Source organism: Hyaena hyaena, unplaced genomic scaffold (genome assembly GCF_003009895.1).
Source record: "Hyaena hyaena isolate Hyena2069 unplaced genomic scaffold, ASM300989v1 scaffold_240, whole genome shotgun sequence".
In the NCBI taxonomy this organism is placed as follows: domain Eukaryota; kingdom Metazoa; phylum Chordata; class Mammalia; order Carnivora; family Hyaenidae; genus Hyaena; species Hyaena hyaena.
Window position 1 is genome coordinate 1,535,934 of NW_024080873.1, and position 21,901 is coordinate 1,557,834.

Sequence of the window (21,901 nt, forward strand, 5' to 3'; positions counted from 1 at the left end):
ACCTTGAGGGTGTTATGCTGAGCGAAATAAGTCAGGCAGAGAAGGACAAATATCATATGTTTGCACGTATAGGAGGATTAGGAGGAACTTAACAGAGGACCAAGGGGGAGAAGAAGCGGGGAAATGGTGGGGGAAGGGGAGAGAGGCAAACCATGAGAGACTCTTGAATGCTGACAAAAACTGAGGACTGATGGATGTGGGGGGGGAGGGGGGGATGGGCATAGAGGAGGACATTTATGGGGATGAGCACTGAGTGTTATGTGGAAACTAATTTGACAATAAACTATTTGTAAAAAAAAAAAAAAAAAAAAGAAGCTGTGTGGTCTCTGATGACCTAGTCTTGGAAGTCACAGAGAGTCATTTTCACTGTATTCTACCAGTCAAAGCAGTCATTGATTGTCCTGATTAAAAGGGAGGAGACAAAAAATTTACATAGACTGTATCAGTGTCATATAGTGTATGATACCGTTGATGGGAGATGCGTCAAAGAATCTGCAGCTATGTTTGAAAACCACATAGCGATTGTCCATGAGAAGAGGAAATGAAGGTTCGAGGCAGGAAGGGAACTCATATTTTGTTGAGTGTCTGTGTACATGGATTATTCATTCAATTCAAAAAGAATTTAAAGAAATGCATTCATGTAGTATAAATCCCTTGTGTCTGATCTCCATCCTGTATTGTTATCATTACTATAATATTATTTTCTACCATTATTATGTGCCAGGTGCATTGAGCACAATATCATCTTATGATCTGCAAAATACAGTCTAAACGTAGATCAAATCAAAAGAAGAGTTCTTTTACTGTTAAATCGGGTTCTTGGGCTAGAGCCCCAAAGGGTAAAGGAACTAAATGATTAGAAGTAGCTATACTTTTTTTTTAAGAGAGAGCGAGCAGGGGAGAGGGCCTTGGAGAAAAAGAAAGAGAGAGAGAATGAGAGAGAGAAAGGATCTTAAGCAGGCTCCGTGCCCAGTGTGGAGCCTGATGCCACCCTCAATCCCCCAACCCTGGGATCATGACCTGAGCCGAAATCAAAAGTTGGACTCTCAGCTGACTGAGCCACCCGGGTACCCCAAGAAGTAGCTATACTTTTCTTATGGCCTTACACACATCTCATTCAACAAAGGCCTTATACACATCTCATTCAGCAAAGGCCTTATACACATCTCATTCAACAAAGGCCTTACACACATCTCATTCAACAAAGGCCTTATACACATCTCATTCAGCAAAGGTATGTGTCTACTATGTATCAGACACTGCCTTAGGTATTTCCAATAAGCCTATACTATAGAATCTCAGAAAAACAGCTAGTGTAGGAATGTGTGTATACACACACACACACACACAATTGTTTTTAAATGTTATTTATATTTACTATATATGATATTATATATTATTGGCATAAGCAGAAAGAATCGTAGGCACTAAGAAGTTAACTAACTCATACCTAAACACTTCCTAACAGATGGAGCTGACGTTCAGACCCAGATCTGTGTGACCACACACAGCTTGGGCTCCCCCTCACATTTCCTGATACCAGAAAGTGGACATCTGAGATCATTTCTGAAAGCACTTAGAATAGGATGATGTGGTAACATACAGCATAATTTAGCATAATTCTTTTTTTAAAAATTTTTAAATGTTTGTTTATTTTGGAGAAAGAGACAGAGACACAGAGTGTCAGCAGGGAAGAGGCAGAGAGAAAGGGAGATGCAGAATCCAAAGCAGGCTCCAGGCTCTGAGCTGTCAGCACAGAATCTGATGTAGCGCTCAAACTCATGAACTGTGAGATCATGATCTGAGCTCAAGTTGGAACGCTTAACTGACCGAGCCAAGCAGGCACCTCTGATTTAGCATAATTCTTAAGAGCCCATGGTGATCCCACTTTCTGCACTTGAAAAAGACAGAACAAAAATCCTGTCCCATTGACCTGGCCTGGAAATAATCCAGCCTGGTGGAGAGAGCCAGTGTGTTACCAAATACAGGCCAGGAAAGGACCCCCTCATGTAAGGACTCCCAATATTAAAGGTTTTCTCAGTAAAGGATGCATGTAATAGATGTGGCTTCCTGAAAGTAGTATTTAGGTTTCTTTATTTGCAATGCAATTGCAGAACCTCTGCTCTGTGCAAAGGCCTGGCTTCCAGAAATCTACAGCCAAATAACTAGAGTGCGTCGAGTTTCTTCTTGGGTCACATCACATTGACCTTTCCGAGATGTGTGTGCTCACATGTGCTCCCTTGCGCTCTCTCTCTCTCTCTCTCTTTCTCATTTTACATTGCTCTGCTGTTTAGGTCCATGCTCTTGCACTGTCCTGGGAAGGAAAATCAGAGAGACAGACACAGTTTCCTAAATGGCTGTGGCAGGTCTAGTGTGGGGTGGCCCCGAGCAGCAGGGGCGGACTAGCTGCTGATGGGTGTCGGCACACGAGCACTGGAGCAGTCGGGGAAGTGTACGGGCACAGGAGGCAGGTGCCAGCAACCAAGGCGTGGGCTCACAGGTTAGGTGGGACTGCTAAAGCAAGGGCTGACAAAGTGCCCATCCTCTCTGTGATCGGAGCTCAGAGGACAAGGGAGCTGCTAGAAAAGATCAAAGCTCTGAACCAGTGACTCCTGTACAGCACACGGACTCTACCATGGCAGGAGTTACCGGGATCACAACTGCCCTGGCCGATGCTATCACCCCAAGCGGCGCAAAGCAAGTAGACGTGGCGCTCTCCTCTGTACGACCATAGACCGGTCATTCACTATGCGCACGCCTTGAGAGCCAGCCTCGGGGCCCAGATAGCCAATGGGGCTTTTGCTCCTTGCAGCCGCAAGAGCCGTCCCTGGGATGAACTGGACTTCCTTCTCATTATCTATGTATACTGTGTGCTGTCCCTAGCAAAAATGTGACTCTCGGGTGAAGAGTTTGGTTGTTTTTAAATTTCCTCAGCAAATAGTTATTGAGTACCCGTGGTGTGCCAAGCATCAAGCTTGTGCCCTAAAAGAGCTATAAAGACACAATCCCTATGTTTAAGGACCTCTCAGATAAGTAGCAGAAACAAGGCATATAACTCCAGAGGACAAATGCACAGCTGTATCAGTGACAGGAACTAGATTCGAACTGGGTCTCCTAACCTCATATTGTTCTCATTCTACCACGCTGCCTGCAATGGGTTCCCCTCCCCTCGCCCCCCCCCCCCCCCCCCCCCGCGCATACCTCATGTGCTGTACAAGCTTGGGGAAGTCGCTTCACAACTTTGGCCCTCACTTTTCCTCCTCTGGGAAATAAAGCGGTGGAAGATCCCTAGATCCCCTGCCAACCATGACATTCTGTCATTAAGGACAGCATAAAGAGATAGCCATCACTATGGTATTGTATTTTTTTTAATGTTTATTTTTGAGAGAGACAAAGCTCAAGCAGGGTAGGGGCAGAGAGAGAAGGAGACACAGAACCCTAAGTAGGCTCCAGGCTCGAAGCTGTCAGTGTAGAGCCAGACATGGAGCTCAAACTTGCGAACCATGAGATCATGACCTGAGCCAAAGCTGGATGCTTAACCAATTGAGCCAACCAGTTGCCCCTCGTATTGCATATTTAAGGGGACCATACATCCCAGTTGGCCCAGAATTGTCCCTTCAATCCCCAACCATGCTGGTTTGGAAGATGAATTATATGGTCATCCTTTGTATATATGAAATGCCAAATTAAAGAAACCATGCCAGTTGATACAAAAGCTAGGAAGTAGCTTTTGATCATGCTTAGCACAGAAGAGTTTCATTAGGTTTGATCTTGTATCAGTTAGCATTTGTTGTGTAACACACCACCCCAAAACTTAATGGCTTAAAAAAATAAGCAATTTTTTAGTCCAGAATTCTATGAATTGACCATTTGATCTGAGCTCAACTGAACAGTTCTGCTCACTTATATTAAGTCTGAGGGCTTGTTGATATAGGAGTATCTCAGCTCCAAAAGCTCATTTCTGCACCACATGGTATCTTATCTTTAAGTAAGGTAGCCAGAACTGATTCACATAATGGCCAAGTTCCAAGGGCAGCAAGAACAAAAGCTGCAAAGTTCTCTTGAGATGTAATTTGCAATCTGCATGCTGTCACTCTACCACATTTTGTTGGTCAGAGAAAGTCAAAGCCAGCCCAGATTCAAAAGACAGGAAAATAGACCTCACCTCCTTTTTTTTTTTAGATTATTTATTTTAAGAGAGAGAAAGTGGGGGAAGGGCAGAGAAGAGAGAGAGACAGAGAGAGAGGGAAAGAATCCCAAGCAGGCTCCACGCCATCAGTGCAGAACCTGATGCAGGGCTCAAACTCACGAACCATGAGATCATGACGTGCCGAAAGCAAGAGTTGGATGCTTAACCAACTGAGCCACCCAGGCGCCCCTAGACTTCACCTTTTGAAAAGAGTTATAAAGTGTCGTGGCCACTTATGCAGTCTACCACAGTCTTCATGCACTGCCACAAGGGCCTCTTTACAAGATATCAAGGGAGAGGAAAACATGAGGAGAAAATGATTCATTAATAAACACTTGTTACTCTGGAGGGCCTGGCAGCTCTGTCTCCTCAGTAGTTTTTGAATTACCCGTGGAGATGAACATTCCAAACCTTGACAGTAATTACAAGGAAAACATGATTTTTTTAGTGTACACTCAGTTTCAGAGTAAACAATCCCCCCACTTGTTTTTATTTCCACCTCATTTATATGCAAATTATATGACTGAGTGTTGGATTATATGCACTCCTGGCTCAGATCAATTCACTGGTATAGTCTTCTTAAAATAATGGCTTTGTTTTAAAAGTAAAAGAACTAAAATATAAATCTTGATGAGGAACACATCTTTGATAAAAATTGAAAATAATAAAGGAAATAAAGACCCCATAAGTTATATTCTCTCATGACCTAGGACGAATGTTCTTACAAAACAGGAATGGATCTAAGTGAGGTATCAAAATATGACTCATTAGAACTGGGAAGGTACTTAGAAGTCAGCTATATCTTTGCAACTTATGTCATTCATTGTTTCATTCACCAAGTATTTATTGTGTCTGCAGTTCACAATTCTAGCAAGAATCAAGTGTTTAAGACCCAGAGGGGTTTAGCGACTTATCCAAGTACACCCAGCAAGTAAGAAGCAAAGTCAAGACTCCCGGCCAGGTCTCAGCAGTGACTTTCACCTCTCTGAGTTTCAGTCTCCTCATCTCTTAAAAACCAAAATAAAAATAAGATTATCTAATAACAACTGCCATTATTATCTACACACTTATTTGTGCCACTTTTGTAGACACGTTATGGGCATGAAGACCTCAGAACAAGATATTTTTTTATTCCTCCCATGTTACAGATGAAAACTGTGAGGCTTGGAAGATGAAATAATCTGTCTCAGGTCACATCACTGGTAATTGGTGAGCAAGGATTTGAATACCGGTCGTATCAATGCAGAGAACACACTTTTAATCTTTAATAGGATCACCTGGGAGAATTTTGTTAGATGTGTACCCCCCAAAACCTTGCACAGAATAGATGCTCAGTGAATATTTGCTGAATTTAAGTCAGTAAAGATATGGCCAATTTGTGCAATCAGCTAACGTCCAGAAACATTTTTCAAGCCAAGAAAGTATCACACTGATGTACTAAAAGCTTCTAATGAGAACATTAGCTGCCAATTAGACACATAAACCATTACATTGGGAACAAAATGGCCGGCACATGGACACAATTTGCTTTTTGCTAATTAGTATGAGGTTCATCCCAGCAGATGTTAGGATGAACCACCATTACTAACCAAAAATTGACATGTCAGACCTTGGCTTCAAGGGCTCTTTTCTTCCTTCCAGTGAGACTGGTAACTAAATAATTGCACGAATGCTACTGGGTGGTGATGTCTGGAATGAGACCATAGAGTCCAAATAAGGGGAGTAGTTCAGAAAAAAATGAAAAAAGAAGGAATTACCTGGGCTGTGAGATTGGAAATTATAAGGTAGTTTGACAGTTGAGAAACACTTAACTAAACTGCTGGTGCATAAAAGGGTTGGAGCTTCCAAATCAGAGACAATATGGGAGGTTGAGTGAGGCAGATGGCCATACAGCTGGAATGCCAGTCTATATGTCCCCAATGCTCTTTATATTTTCTGACATTCAGAGCACAGGCTAGTATTATGATGATTATCATCATGCCTATAGCTGGGAATGTTCTGAGCATTATTGGCCTTATTTTTCTTCAAGAACAAGTTGGTATAACCTACATCTTGGGAATACACGTATAGTCAGACAGACTAGGCTTGACTTTCAGGTCTAGTTCAATATTTGTGTACAGAGTAGGTACCTGGCCTTTACCCACCCCTAGTCATGTTGAAGACCTGGAAACTTACAAATAGAAGCTATTTTTTATTTATTTTCAGTGAGCCCCTAATACAACACTAGGTACATTTAGATGGCCATTAATTACAAATTGGCCTCTTGATCAAGAACCATAAGCATCAAAGTTTAAATGGGAGAGGTTTTCATTAGTATGTCAGTTTGAACTTAGTTCCTTTACCTCCTTAGTCTGATTCCTTAGTTGCTACCTTTTCACTAGGAATTTTCTATGGTTCAGGGATGATATTTCTCAGATGAGAAGTATGTTCAAATAATTTGATTCTAACTTGTGACATTACACCAAAGGAACAGACATGCAAAGGGACAATAAATAAAATGATAATTACATACTTAATAAATGAGATAGCCTAAAAATCAAGCAATCTGTGAAATGAGGACCCTCTCAAGATCACCTGTACATGTACCATACCATGAAGTATGGAGATGGTGGGGTGCCTGGGTAGCTCAGTCAGTGAAGCATCCTACTTTGGCTTCGATCATGATCTCATGGTTTGTGAGATCAAGCCCCATGTCGGGCTCTCCACTCTCAGCATAGAGCCTTGCTTAGATCCTCTGCTCCCTCTTTCTCTGTCTCTCTGTCTCTGTCTCTCTCCCCTGCCCCTCATCAAAAATAAATAAACATTTTTTTAAAGTATGGAGATGGTACTCCATTGCCTTACAGGAGGCCTAGAATCTAACTCACAGACTGGTTGCTGTTCCAATCACATGGGCGGCCCAACACCACAAGAAAAACCCTTTCCTTCCCTGTGACAGAGCCTGACCATACGTAGGAGATGAAACCTCCATCTCAGGATACCGAAACAGTGACGTGTGACCAGAGGAAAAGAATGGGGACCCCAATCGGCTAAACTCTATGGCTGGGAAAATTGATTTCTTAGCACCAGCTATTCCAAGGCTTGGCGAATCTGGCCTCCAAAACCCAACTGAATTCTCAGCTTTAAAGGAATTTGCTCTCAGAAGTGCCTGTCTCAACCTCCATTTTGAAAAATTGATGACCTTTTTTTCCATAACCCATTAATCTGCTCAGGTCCCCAGAAGGGGCCTGAGTCTTTAGCCAAAATATTTTCATTCTAACAGAGGGGAGCTGTGAGGGGCTGCACCCCAATTTAATCAAGCCCACAGGTCTTTCAGACACTGCAGCTAGCAAATAGCCCCAGAAAGGCAGCAGTCTTTAAGAGAAAGAAATGGTTATTGTGAAATTTAACAGAACGGTATGAATGATAATAAAAACATATATTGAAAACTTGCAGTTAGTAAAGAGAACGTAAGCCTAGTTTGGGAAAATAGAGACTATGTCCATTATTATTATAGATATTCAAGAGGTTATAATGTACACGTTTATCTTTTCCTTTTAATAAAACTCTTAAAAGCCATGGCAGAAAGTGTCCTATGTGACTGCCCAAGGTCAGCCCTGTAGACAGTTGAGATAGCTTTCCTCCACATCAACTCCAGGATTCACTTCTCTGGACAAAATTGGATGGCATTATCAAAGCAAAAAAAAAAAAAAAGAAGAAGAAGAAGAGATTGTTTCTCAAAGTGGAAAGCTTTGAAATAAAAAGTGTTTGGCAGTAATAGGTGAGAGACTGAGCACATTCTGCTATCTGAGCATGTATGAAAGGGCCCCAGTTAAAAAAAAAAAAAAAAAAAAAAAGCCAGTGCAAGCATGGATTTCCCTTTAGTGGTAACAGGTTTAAAAAAACACACACACACTGCATTTTGAGTGTCTGATTTTGGCTAATATTCGAAGGAAACTAGAAACACTAAGTAATGTACAGAATTGGTGAATCACTATATTGCATTGTATGATACACCTGAAGCTAATATAATACTGTATGTTAATTATACTCTAAAATATTTTTAAAAAGCAGTGTTCACACCCTAAGCCTGAGATTGCACAAAGGCCTGTGATCAAAGCAGAAATGGACATAGTACAGTCAGGGGTGGAGAACAGAAGAGAAAACCTTCCCGGGAGCATCTACTTTGCCAGTCCTGGGGACAGCAGTGTGCTGGGCCTCTGTTACTCCAGTCTATAAGAGTGGTTCAAATATCCTGGGAGGTGACTGTCATCAAGAATTTATAGAAACTATGATGATGGTGTCCTCTCTGTGGCTTTTCCCACTAATTCATGGGACTGTAAGAGGAACCTGTTTCAGACCCTATTGATCCTTCTTGTTACAAGCAATTAATCATGTAGGTTTTCTGGCAACTGGATTGCTAGGATACATGGGGTGAAGCAGTACAAACTGATTCTGATGAAGTTGAGCAGAAGACAGAAAGGGGAGCAGGAGAGAAAGGAAGCCTCTAGGGTAGACAAGAGATTGAGGGCAAGACTAAGAAACCAGCCCATGGAAAGGTTAGGGGGCAGGGGGCATCTGAGCAACCAGCAGCAAGAATAGACATTCTTTTCAAGAGATATCCATCTCAGGAACTATCCTGGTGATGATTTGGCTCAAAACAACATTCCTAAGAGAGAATCTTCCTGTCCTGGCTTAACTGCTGGGAGTGGGGGCCTTTTGATCGCTAAACCTATGAAGATGGAAGGGAGTGAGGGAGGAGTAGCTGCATTGGTGGTTTCAGCTTTGGTCTATCAGATCCACATCACTGGATGGCACTGACACCCTCTCCTTTTTCTGGTTCTCTTTCAGTCATCAAGGAAATTTTTTCCCATCACATTCTTCGGCTCCATCACCTGGATCGCTGTATTCTCTTACTTGATGGTCTGGTGGGCACACCAGGTAAGACCTTAATAGTAACACTCATCCTTCTGGTTCTTTTGATAGTTGCCAAATGGTTAATCAATGTGTTTGCTTTTGGAAAGTGTCAGACTCGTATCATGTCTGACAAGGTACATACTCCAGGACTAAAAGAATTTTATTCCACTTCCCTTTCCCATCCCTCCTGGCCTTTTCCTCTAGCATGGAGTCAAATTAGCATAGCCCTGGACCGCCATGTGGAAGAAGGCACCCTATCTCGTCTTGCTGTCTGCAACCTGAATCCAGGCCTACCCAGGTCTGGGAGGAATGTCAGGTTTTGCCTGACTCCAGGATACTCACTTCCTCTTGGGCAGCCACTCACCTCATGTTCTCACCAGCCTTTCAGATTGGCCCTAGAAAAAGAACTGGAGACAAAATGGTCTCTTCCTTGAACCTCAGTATACTATAATGATGATGTATTTTGCTTTTACCACTTTTAACCCAGTGCCAGTTATAGTGCCCATCACAAGAATGAACTCTCAGGAATTGTTTGTTGTAACACACAGATGAAAGAATGAAATGCAAAAGTTTTACATTCTCAGAGATAACAGTGGTAACCATTGTTGATTGAACTTGTACCAGATGCTGCATAATTCCCATCCTTTTGTCCTTGTGATCTTGACAGTCACCCTGTACATAGGCACAAATTCTATCAAGGAGGTGCTATTATTATCCACATCTATAGATCAAAAAGTTAAGCTTAGAGCTAATAATAAAATTGCTTGGGATTATATAGGTAGTAAATAGCAGAACTGAGATTATAACCCAAGGCTCTGACACTCCAGAACTCATGCTTTTAATGTCTATTATAAACTGCACAAATTTCAAACTTCCCACATATATTCTTTGCTTAATATAGTCTTAAAATTATACTTGTTAGCATAAATAAAATATAGCAATTTGAAATAAGGAAATGTGAGAACATATGTGGATATATCAAAAATGGTGCTTGAAATAATTGTTTTTTGATATGCCAAAATAAATGAGCTTAGGCCTTTACCTTACACTCTACTCGAAAATTAACTCAAAGTGGATCATAGGTCTACATGTAAGTGCCAAAACTATCAAATGTCTAGAAGAAAACAGAAAATCTACATGACCCATGAGTTAGGCAAAGAGTTCTGTGATATAATGCCAAAACATGATCCATAAAAGAAAACCCTAGTTAGTTAGACTTCATCAAAAGTAAAAGTTATGCTTTTCAGAAAATACCAGTTAAAAAATTAAAAGACAAACCCCAGACTGAGAGAAAATATTTACAAATTATTTACATTTGATAAGGCACTTGTATCCAAGATACATAAAAATCTCTTAAAGCTCCATAATAGAAAGGCAAAGGGCACCTGGCTGGCTTATTTGGCAGAGCATGCAACTCTTGATCTCAGAGTCATGAGTTCAAGTCCCACGTTGGGCATGGAGCCTACTAAAAAAAAAATAATAATAATAGAAAGGCAATGTTTAAGATGGTCAAAAGATTTGAATAGATATTTAATCAAAAAAGATATGCAAATGGATAATAAGCACAAAAAAACATGGTCAACATCATTATTCATTAGGGAAATGTAAATCAACACCACAAGGAGATGCCACTTCACTCTCAGGATAGATATAATAAAAAAGACAGATAATAACAAGTATTAGAGACGCTATATTGAAACTGGGGCCCTTATATATGGATGGTAAGAATGTAAAATAACGCAGCCACTTTAGAAAACAGTTTGGCAGGCCACAGAATATTAACCATAGAGTCATCTTTTTTTTTTTTTTTAATGTTTTATTTATTTCTAGGAGAGAGAGAGACAGCGTGAGCAGGGGAGGGTCAGAGAGAGAGGGAGTCACAGACTGAAACAGGCTCCAGGCTCTGAGCTGGCAGTCAGCACAGAGCCTGATGCGGGGCTCGAACCCACGAACCGCGAGATCATGACCTAAGTGAAAGTCGGACGCTTAACCGACTAAGCCACCCAGGCGCCCCAACCATAGAGTCATCTTATGATCCTGTGATTTCACTATCTGTGTACCGAAGAGAAATGAAAACATGTACACAAATATCTATATACACGTGTTTACAACAGCATTATTCATAATTGCCAAAAAGTGGAAACAACCTAAATGTCCATCAACTGATGAATGGATACAAAAACTGGCCTATCCACACAATAGAATATTCCACAATAAAAAGGAATGAAGCACTGATACATGCTACATATGAACGAACCTCTAAAATATTATGCTAAATGAAAAATGATGGTCACAAAAGATCATATGTTGTATGATTCCATTTATAGGAGATGTGAAAAATAGGCAAATCTATAGACACAGGAAGTAGTTAATGGTTGCCTAGGATTGGGGAGGTTGGAGGGAAGGGGGAAGTGACCACTGTTGGGTCCGGGGTTTCTTCCTGGGATAATGAAAAAGTTCTAAATATAAATTATGGTGATAGCTATTCAAGTCTATAAATATACTAAAATATGAATTATATACTTTAAGTAGATGAGTTTTAAGTTATGTGAATTGTATTTCAATAGAGCTATTTAGAAATAAACACAAGATACTACTTCACAGTCATTAGGATGGCTATAGTCAAAAACACCAACATAAGTTGGTGAGGATGTGGAGAAATAGGACTGCATACCTTTATCAAAAATTCTCAGAACTACGGCCCCTGGGTGGCTGTTGGTTAAGCTTCCAACTCTTGATTTTGACTTAGGTCATGATCTCATGGTTTGTGGGGTCAAGCCTCAATATAATGCAGAGCCTGCTTGGGATTCTCTCTCTCCCTCTCTCTATTCCTTTCCCATGACATCTGCATGCTCTCTCTCAAAATAAATAAATAAACTTAAAAAGTCTTACAGAACTATTTTTAGAGAGTGAGTTTTACTGAATGTAAAATTAGACTTCATTGTATATAAACTACACCTTATATTTTAAAAAAATATATAATGTTGAAAAAATCTGCTGGATATGTCAGCTAATATACCCACTATTATTCCTACAAGATACTTTATATTATTCCTACCCTAGTTATTTTATGATACTTGACTTCAGATTATTCTTCCAGGATAGTTTCAAAAAATTGTTGACTCCCTGAAGAAGTTCCACTTGGCCCAAAGTCATGATTTTCCACATTCATTGAAAGTCATTTGCCACCAAAACTGCACAGAAATCTTTGTAGACAATGAGCTCCTTCTCAGCCTCCAGATTTCCAGGCTAGAAGGATTTTTTGCCATTTATAACATGCAATGGCTTTTCTTAATAGCTATTTTCATTCTTTAATGTACCTATAAAGAAAAAAGTAGTTTTTATTCTCTTATTTTCTAGATATCTCATATTATTCTGCTCTTTTTAATGATTATCTTAATTCCATAGTCTAGCTTCCTTTTCATTCTCTTGTAGAAAAATACAAACACAATACCAGGAATAATATTACCAAAAGGCCCAGAAATATAGAGAACATAAAGAGAAACCTTACCTTCTAGTAATGAATGGGAAGTTTCTCTGTTCTTTCTCCCACAGAAATGTTTTTCTCTTTTAAGACATCCAGACACCTGATCAAAATAGCACATTCTGTTCTAAGAAGTTTGGCTCTAATTCTGTTGTTTGTACAGAATTTTTTGAGCTATAAATGCCATAAAATAACAAATACACATTTAGTGCTGAATTATTTTTTTATCCACTTACCAACAATAAGTGCTATTTAATATCATTACTTAGCTACTGTTTTGCCAGAAATAAATACCCCTTAGATTAAATGCTTTATGCATGCTTCCCCTTAGTTTTTGTTACTTTTTATTCTTTTTGTATCATGAAATAGTAAATTTCCTGAGTGACGAAAACATGGTTAAAATCCATTCTGCATCTAGTATGAGAAGTTCATTCTAAGAGTTAATATGACCCTGTGTCTCATTTAGCCAATATGATATTTTTGTGGTTGCTCTTGAAACCAATATAAGGAACTGCAATTATGCAATGTTCGGAGCAGCACTGGATTTGGATTCTGAGTGGCCCCATCATTTATTTCGATTGCAAAACAAAGGAATCCCCCCCAAGAGACTGCTGACGTCCTTTCTAGCTCTAAACTTCTCTGATGCTGCCAGTTTGATCAGTGCTGTCCCATCTACACGCCGCACCTATCATCTTGTCTCTTGCTTGTGGAAAACTGAAGTCAGTGAAGTGTTCTTAAAATGTGCCTATGAAGGCTCGGTCTCAGACAGCAAAAGTGTTTCTAGAACCACGCAGATTCACCAAGAGTTTGACATACAATTAAAAAGTCTTCATTATTCTCATGATTTCCCACATTACAGACTAATGCCTACTAAGCCAGGTGCCAGAGCCCAATGGCTGCAGGCTGATAAGTTGGAGAGGGAGAGGAGTAGTGTCTCAGTTATCATAGCTGACTGTTAGTGAATATTCCCTTGATACCTGACACCTGCTATTTGCTCTGTATGCATCATCACATATAATCATCACAACAACTCTGAGGATGGATGTTATGATCCCCATTCCACACATGAGAAAAACCGAGGCTCAGGAAAGCTAGCTACCATGTACTAGGAGTGGCAGGCTAGGATTTGCACCCATGTCTCCCCTGTATCCAAGCCATCACTCATAACCACACCCCCATTCCACCCCCCTGCAATTTCTGCATTTTTTCTGCCTATGGAGTCATTCCGACTCCAAATATAAACGGTGTTTTAAAATAGCCACTGCTTTCAAACTCCCTCAAAGAATCACCCTGTTTATTGGGGGTGACAACCATTGACTCAGCATCTTCAGAGTCTCTGAAAATGTTTCACTTAAGATCTAACTCAAAAAAATAGGTCAGCAAGGAGAGGTTTGCTCAAATAGGGCACTCCTGTGCAGAACTCTTACTTAATTTTTTTCTAGGGGAATCAGCAGAAAACACACTAGGGAAATCACCTAAGTACGTAGATGGAAATAGGTATTGAGAGCCTACTAAATACAGCTATGTTCTGTGTATCAGAGAGATGGTAGTGATCAAAGTAGGAATTCTGCTTGCATGGGACTTCCTTTCTGATGGGGAGCAGTGAATCTTTGCTCTGTGAGGCCAGGATAAGTTAGTTCTGCTAGCCAGGCTCTAGAGCAGGCGTGACCATCAAAACAAAAATAGCTCCCAACCATGCTTTTAAGTTAGCGGAAACCAAGCTATTACTTACAAATCACAAAAGATATTTTGAAATGTATTTATCCCAGGGGTGCCTGGCTGGCTCAGTCAAAAGAACATGTAACCCTTGATCTCAGGGTCATGAGTTCAAGCCCCACATTGGGTATAGAGATTACTTAAAAAAAATTAAAAAAAAAAAAAAAAAAAGAAGGTCACCCCGGTGGTTCAGTTAGTTAAGCATCCAGCTTCAGCTCATATCATGATCTCAAAGTTCATGGGTTCGAGCACTGTGTTAGGCTCTGTGCTCTGGAGCCTGCTTCAGATTCTGTGTCTCCCTCTCTCTCTCTCTGCCCCTTCCCCTGCTTGTGCTCTGTCTTTTCCTCTCTCTCAAAAATAAATAATAAACATTAAATTTTTTAAAAAAAGAAATAAATAAATGTATCCTATTCCCTAAAAGCCCTTATACTTACATGCTACTCTAGCCTTCTGCGTTTTTTTTTTTTTTTCAAAAAATAATGAATGTCCTAGATAGGCTGTTGAAAACTAAACCGAAAGCACTATCTTAAAAGTTTTCAGAACTTCAGTTCACCAACTCCAGAAGATACTTAAAGCTTTTAAAAGTCCCAAGAAGACAAAAAATTGGCTCACGAGAATGAAGGAGCCTCCATCTGAGATTAGATCAACTGTCCAAAATAGACTGCATCAGTGTTAAAAGGCAAAGACCAAAATAAAATGTAATAACCATCCCCCATCATTTTTCAGTAATGGTGTACTATTTACGAAGAGGTTTTCCACAAATGATCACATAGTCCTCCCAACCACCTTGTATGGTAGGTTTTATCATCCCCACTTTAACAATAAGAAAGCAAGGATCAAAGATATTATACAATTGGTTAAGTTAATAACAGGTTAAATTCTTAATAAATGCCAAAGCCAGACCTTGGACTTCTGATTCTGTAACTGACGGTTTCTCCACAGTTGCCCTGCTGATTTTCAGTCATATGTCACCAAGCCCTGAAACACCCCAAATCAAGTTTCCTATGGAAATGATAGTATAAAGGTGTTTAAGAGTGGGTTACAGAAACTAGGAGATGTCAAAGAAAAATGGGAACACTGGATATCAGTCCTTAATCTTTGATTGTTAATCCAAAGGCAAATTTGCTACAGGATTTGGTACCATTGTCAGCTCCTGGCCTCTGGAGCTAATGGCCAGTTGGGTTTTATAACTCTCTTCTTCTGCCTCCCTTGCACAGTCTCACTAGATACCAGATAGTGACTGCACTCACTATAGCTCTTTCTTGAGATTATCTGTTCAATCCTGGTGTGAACATTCCTGATCTCTTGGGTCTGAATATGATTAAAGTGTGACCTCCTCTATGGCAGTGATGGTGGCTTACTCTTCTTTATCATCTCATCAGTCCGCATAGCACGGATAGGAATTCATTACAAGGGAGCCGCATTGAAACATTTGTGGGTACGATGGTTTTGTGACTTCGGACATTCATATGTGTCCCTATTGTTACTTTTAGGTTGGTGAGACAATTGGCATTAGTGAAGAGATTATGGGTCTGACCATCTTGGCTGCCGGAACCTCCATCCCTGATCTTATCACCAGTGTCATAGTGGCCCGGAAGGGGCTTGGGGACATGGCTGTGTCCAGCTCTGTTGGAAGCAACATTTTTGACATCACCGTAGGGTGAGTAGAGGTGGCTTTATGAAGGTGCACACACCAGCTCTTTTGCTGTCTTTGTCCTCTAAAGGCTGTGGAGATGTAACCAGGATCTTTGAGCCCAAAATTAACCAACCAATAGAAAGTAAAGACTGGGAGTAACATTCAAGTTCAATAACTCTAATTTTAATTTTCAGAGACCTTAATGAAGAATAAGTTATCCCTAGGTAGGCAGAAACACATGCCTACATACAGATTGGATGTTGTAAGAAATACTTTCAGAATTTTGCTTATATAATGGTATTGGCTACAAGTTATGAATATTCAGTAGTCAGGTATGATGGAGATAGTTTTACTACATTTTTTCCCATATCCTAATTCTAATTAAAGTCCCCACCAGCCCGGATGAGATTTGGATTATAAAACAGATTGGAGCAAGCAAAAATATCCCATCTCCTTCTTTGGAAAATGCTGGCAGGTTTGGCGTTATCATTTATGTATGCTGCTGATAAAGATATTCTAAGTTTTTTGAAAGTCAGAAGATGAGATCTGTTCTTATGGTTAAGCAAATGGTAGTTCTCAATATGAATAGTCCCTAAAGTGGATCGGATTGGGGCGGGATGCTCTTCTCTCTGTCATTTCATTTAACTTGTCAGAAGTAAAAGTAGTCTGATGAATAACCCCGAATGAGAGAGAACCCCTGAGAAGGTAAGACATGGGGTGTTTTCCTTATGTTCCCAGAAATGGACTCTTGACACCTGAATATAGAAACTCATTAAAGCAGATCTACTTTTTCATTGAACATTTTGAATACTCTTCTCTCTTGCACTTTTGCATTACCTGTGTTTTCCATTCAATGTCTACTTTGGGCACTGTAAGTACCTTTTTATCCATTTAAGCCACACAGTGATCCTGTGACATATGTATGATGATCCCCCATTCTTCAAGCAAGGCAACTGAAGAGCGCAGAGTTCACAAAGCTAGTAAATGAGATAGCTGGGGTGTGGACACTGTGTCTCTCAACGACAACACTACCTGCATGCAACCCTGCCTGCCCTGAGCCCCCGCTGTCTTTACCACCTTTGAATCCCAAATGTTCCCTCTCCTGCCATTATTTCCTTCCTTTTCAGGCCCCTCTCACATGAGATCCTTCCCTGCTTGTCTGCTTGGAAAACTCTAACTTACCCTACCAATGTCAATTCAAATTTCAGCTTCCCCCATTCCCTTGGGCCTGACCAGGGAGTTCTGTGTACTCTCTGCACAATGTACTCTTGTCATGGTCATGTTTATCAGTCTGCCCACCAGACTGTGAACTGCTCAGGAGCAACAGCTCCCTAAAGCCTAATACGATGCCTAATGCATGGTGGTGCCTTGACAGATGTGTGCAGACTGAATGAATGTATGATGAATGCCTTCAAAGGTATATGTTTTAAAGGAAGGGTACCTCTAGTAGAAACGGTGTTTCTCAGTTCCACCGCTTACACATTTAGAGTAGTTTTCTTGGTCGGTATCTTCCAAGAAGGAAAATGAGATGTGCAATAGTATAAAGAAAGACAACCTTACAAGTCGGGAAAAATTATAGGACGTATTTGTCATGTCTTTGAAAAATAAATAGTCTAGGGAATTGCAAGATGTTTTTTGTTCCCTGTTCTTAAACTGGATATATAGTAACAGGTTAAATGAAAGTTTAAAGAAAGATAACCCGTAACCCTACCAGCCAAAAACAACATTTACTTTTTGTATGTTCTCTTCCAAATATTTCACATAGTTTTCCAAGTGAATATTCAGTTTTGTCCTTTTGGGGGGCTTTTATTTTTCTATTTTAAAGCCATTTATGCCTTGCACAAAGTCAGCATCTGTTAGTAAATTAGTCAATCAACTATTTCTAAGTTCCGTTTTAACTCTCATAAATAACATTTTATCACTTCGCAATATTTCATCCTGTGGGTTTTCAGTTTAGCCATTATTTTTTATTTTTTCCAGTTTTCTGCTATGATGGGTGTTTTGATGAAGACCTTAACGCAGAAAGTATCTTTTAATTATTTTTATTAGGATAAACTCCTTCAAGAAATATTAATGCATTAAAGATTGTGGGCATTTTAATGGCTATTGATGTATATTTTTCAAAGAGGTCTTTCTCAAGAGTTTATACTGATTTATGAACTTAATAGCAATACATTGAGTATAAAAGGTATTTTATCATCTTGCTGGCCTTTTCTCTATGCTTATAATATTAACATATACTCATGGTAAAGGATGAGTATTAATATATACTCATGGTAAAGGAATTAAGTGAATACATATAAAGCATAAATAAAATTCAATGATAATTCACCACCCTGCTTTAGTTCATATGTAGTTTACTTTACTGAAAATACATTGCTATTTTTATGTGTATCCTTCATTTTAATGGTAGTATCGTATCATGAGTATTTGCCTCCATCATTATAAGCTTATAATTTTTAATGGCTATATAGCACTAACTTGGCTTAATAGTCTGTTATTTAACTTGTGTTTATTATTGGAGATTAAGTATCCCAAATTTTTCACTACTCTAAATAACACTGAATGGTCATTTTTCTGAATAAACTTATATCTGCATTTCAAATATTTCTTATGCTTGATCCCTGACAATAGGATCTATAGGTCAAAAGGCATGAATAAAATGTCATTTTTTAGTACAAAAGGTTGTTTCCTATTTGTAGTGCCATCAAGCACAACTTCACCGGAACCAGATATGTAAGTGGGCATGTTAATTTAAGAATATGAATACAGTGGTTTTGGTCTTTTTCTTCCTATGAGAATGCAGGTGTGGAACAAGAGCTCCCCAGGACAGATCCCTAGTGGAGGTTTTCATTTTTGAGCACTCCACCCAACACACACACACACACACACACACACACACACACACACACACACACTCCCACTTTTCCTGGCTTTACATTACTGACAGGAGGATGCCAGGGCTGCCCCCTCCTGCCGAGAGCTGAAATTGCACCATGTTCCCTGAGCTGGCTGGTGGAGCCCCTTGCCTTCTGACATCTCTGAAGTGAACGCCTCCAAGCTAGGCTCTAGTGGGCAAACCGCCTGTACTGACTACCCTGAGGCAGTTGCATCAGTCACCTCAGCTTGGCCCAGATTAACATATGTACCCAGATGGGGGGCTGCATATGCCAGGCCCTGGGTATCCAAAGTTACACAACTCACGGCTCTACCGTCACATGCTCTCTCCAGTTGAGGAGACCAGATGTGTCAACTCACTACTCCCTTCACCTCATTATTTCTCTCAAGCTCTTTGCTTTTCCTGTGGAGAACTTTGTGTTTCAAAAGGGCACTACCTCCTCTTCCATATTCCTGAGATCAGGCCAAAATTCAATCTCCCTTAGCCAAAGGCTAAGGCTCTGCAGACGCCTCACCCAGCTGAGGGGCTAGGTCCTTGTTTCCCTAGCCACCGTTCCATCCTTAGGCTCAGTGGCTAAAACTGCATCTCGCTCAACCACCTGGAGATGCCCAGGCAACGTGAGTCACGTGGTTTCAGCCATTTTCCTCTTGCTCAGAGTCCTAACTCACTCTCAGGATGTACCTGGCAGTCAGCTTTTCTGATGTCTTCCAGAGTCGCCACTCTGGACAGAAAACAAAAGATGTTACCAGATTTCTAAAAGTCAAATGCAAAGGGAGACAACAGCTTTTTAAAAATCACATCACAAATGTAAGAAACTGCCTTCCTCACATCCTTCAGGAGGACCACTTCCTAGTCAAAAGGCTGTCCTATCTTTTCCAAAATAAACCTCAGACAGCTATATTGTATCATGTGTTGTATCATGTATCATTTGTTAGGTCAGTTGAGTCAGTGCTTCCATTCCTAAAAATAATGTTGCCATTTTCACTACTGATTTCCATGCCTTTTCTCCATTTGTCTTTTCCTTCTCCTGCCCTGTGCAAACCTTCCAGTCCACCATTTTTTGGGCTGAGAGCAACATTGGAATCTAACTAGAAAAGAAACACACAACTATTTGAAATCACATTTGGAAATCACCCGCAGTGGTCACAGCTTTGAGCTTACTCAGCTCTAGAACAAATTCTCCCTTCTCCCTAATTCAGTTAGGAAATAGACAATGGTTTTTGAAGTTCACCTGACTTCCTTAGGTGATTTCCTGGGCCAGCCACACACAAGGCATAATGAACCTAAAAAGACAACCCTTTGCGAATTAGAGATTCCAAGAAGCTGATGCTGTGCCGTATGCCTTCTTCAATTTGTCTGACTGCTCCCCCGTCTTCCCTCACAGGCTTCCACTGCCCTGGCTCCTATATACCATCATTCACAGGTTCCAACCAGTGGCTGTCAGCAGCAATGGCCTCTTCTGTGCCATTGTCCTCCTCTTCATCATGCTGCTCTTCGTTATCCTCTCTATTGCCCTCTGCAAATGGCGGATGAACAAAATTCTGGGCTTCATCATGTTCGGCCTCTACTTTGTGTTCCTGGTGGTCAGTGTCCTCCTAGAAGACAGAATTCTCGTGTGCCCTGTCTCCATCTAGTAGGAAAAGCCATATCCTGACCAACAGCAGGGATGGCCCCTCCCTGCCCTGGGTTCTAGGCTCCTTGACCTCTCCCTTGAAGAGGCAGCTGGCATACAGCCGCGGGCATTTCAAAGTGTGCCTCCCCGGCGGATGTGAAGCTGGATGGATTTACACTGGGCCCCCTCATTTCACAAGCTGCTGCCAGCCTTGCCTGCTGAAACAGCGCCGTGCAAGAGACCATGCAAGAACTGTCCTTTTGGGGCTTCCCTCCATTCGCCACAGACAGGTACTCCTCGCTGGTCGGAGGTACATTCATTGTAATGATGCAAACAATAACAGAGGCTCTCTCTATATATATACATACAAAATATACAAATTATAAATAGATGCACAGGAACATACCCCACCCTCGCCTGCTCCTGTATTATACCTCTCCTTTCCTATCTATAGAGTAATACATACCTATATACAAACACAAAGAAAAATTTTATATATACATATATAAAATCATCACATATATATAAAAACACAAATGCATCTTTTCAGGGATAGCTCTAGTATATTTATAGCACCTATTTGAAGAGGGGCATCAACCTTCAGTCTGAGCTTTACCTCTTTAGTGCAAGAGGTAAACGAATAGCATCATTGCTGTGACCTTCAGCCTACCTTGGACTTATTGGGATCCTGCCAGGTAAGGTGGATATTTTAGAGGAAAACGTTGTAGGACAGAGGGCTTGGTGGAGAAGGTCTGTAGGGATCCTGAGCTGAGACCTCCAAAACTTTCCCACCAGCTGAACAGTGAAGACTTTCTTCTCACCCCTGCTGGGGCACACTGACCAAAACCCATGGGGCCACTTGGGACAGACAGAGGTAAAACCCAGACTGGGTAGATATTGCTTTGGAGGCAGGGGAGAGGTGACCAGGATTGGGGTTTTTTGGATTTTTTTATATATATATCGCCCCAGCATGCAAGTAGAAAATGTAACTGCAAACCAAATTAGTGCTCTCCTAGAGCAATGAGACTATATAAACTGAACCTATACTGTTCTTATGCATGTCCCATTATCATCAAAAGGGGAGGGGGCAAATTTAACTGTGATTGTCATTTAGGTGTATTTTGATGCTAAGGGCTCACATATAATCAAAATGGCTGCCAAAAGAGCCTGGGATAGGTAATAAGAAATCTCATCCAGTAGAGGGGCTCAGTGGAACTTGCCACCTAATGGGAATATAAGGGCGTAGTTCTTTAAAGCACCTTCCAGTATGGTTCACAAAGGGCTTCAGTGTCTAAAGAAATCATTATTCTTGCAAAAGAAGTAAACAGAGACTGATCTATAGTGTTTGGGTTGAGGCAGCTTAGAGACGTTTGCAAAGGCACCCAGTGCACCAAGGAAGGTTTCCGAGGCCTGTGTCTAGTGGTGCAGGACAAGGATTTGGTTAGAGCCCATGCAAAATCTATGTTTCTCCT

General features: G+C 40.7%; 1 protein-coding gene across 2 annotated transcripts in view; it reads left to right on the forward strand.

The window, feature by feature from the left end:
- The window catches only part of SLC24A2 (solute carrier family 24 member 2), a 251,499-nt gene extending 230,630 nt beyond the window's left edge, over positions 1 to 20,869 (forward strand). For both annotated transcript variants that reach the window (XM_039244429.1, XM_039244428.1), the window contains 3 exons: positions 9,017 to 9,106; positions 15,776 to 15,942; positions 20,202 to 20,869. In XM_039244429.1, coding sequence (XP_039100360.1) covers positions 9,017 to 9,106; positions 15,776 to 15,942; positions 20,202 to 20,451 — 507 coding nt within the window. In that variant the 3' untranslated portion in view covers positions 20,452 to 20,869. The remainder of the gene's footprint in view (positions 1 to 9,016; positions 9,107 to 15,775; positions 15,943 to 20,201) is intronic.
- Positions 20,870 to 21,901: the final 1,032 nt, after the last annotated feature.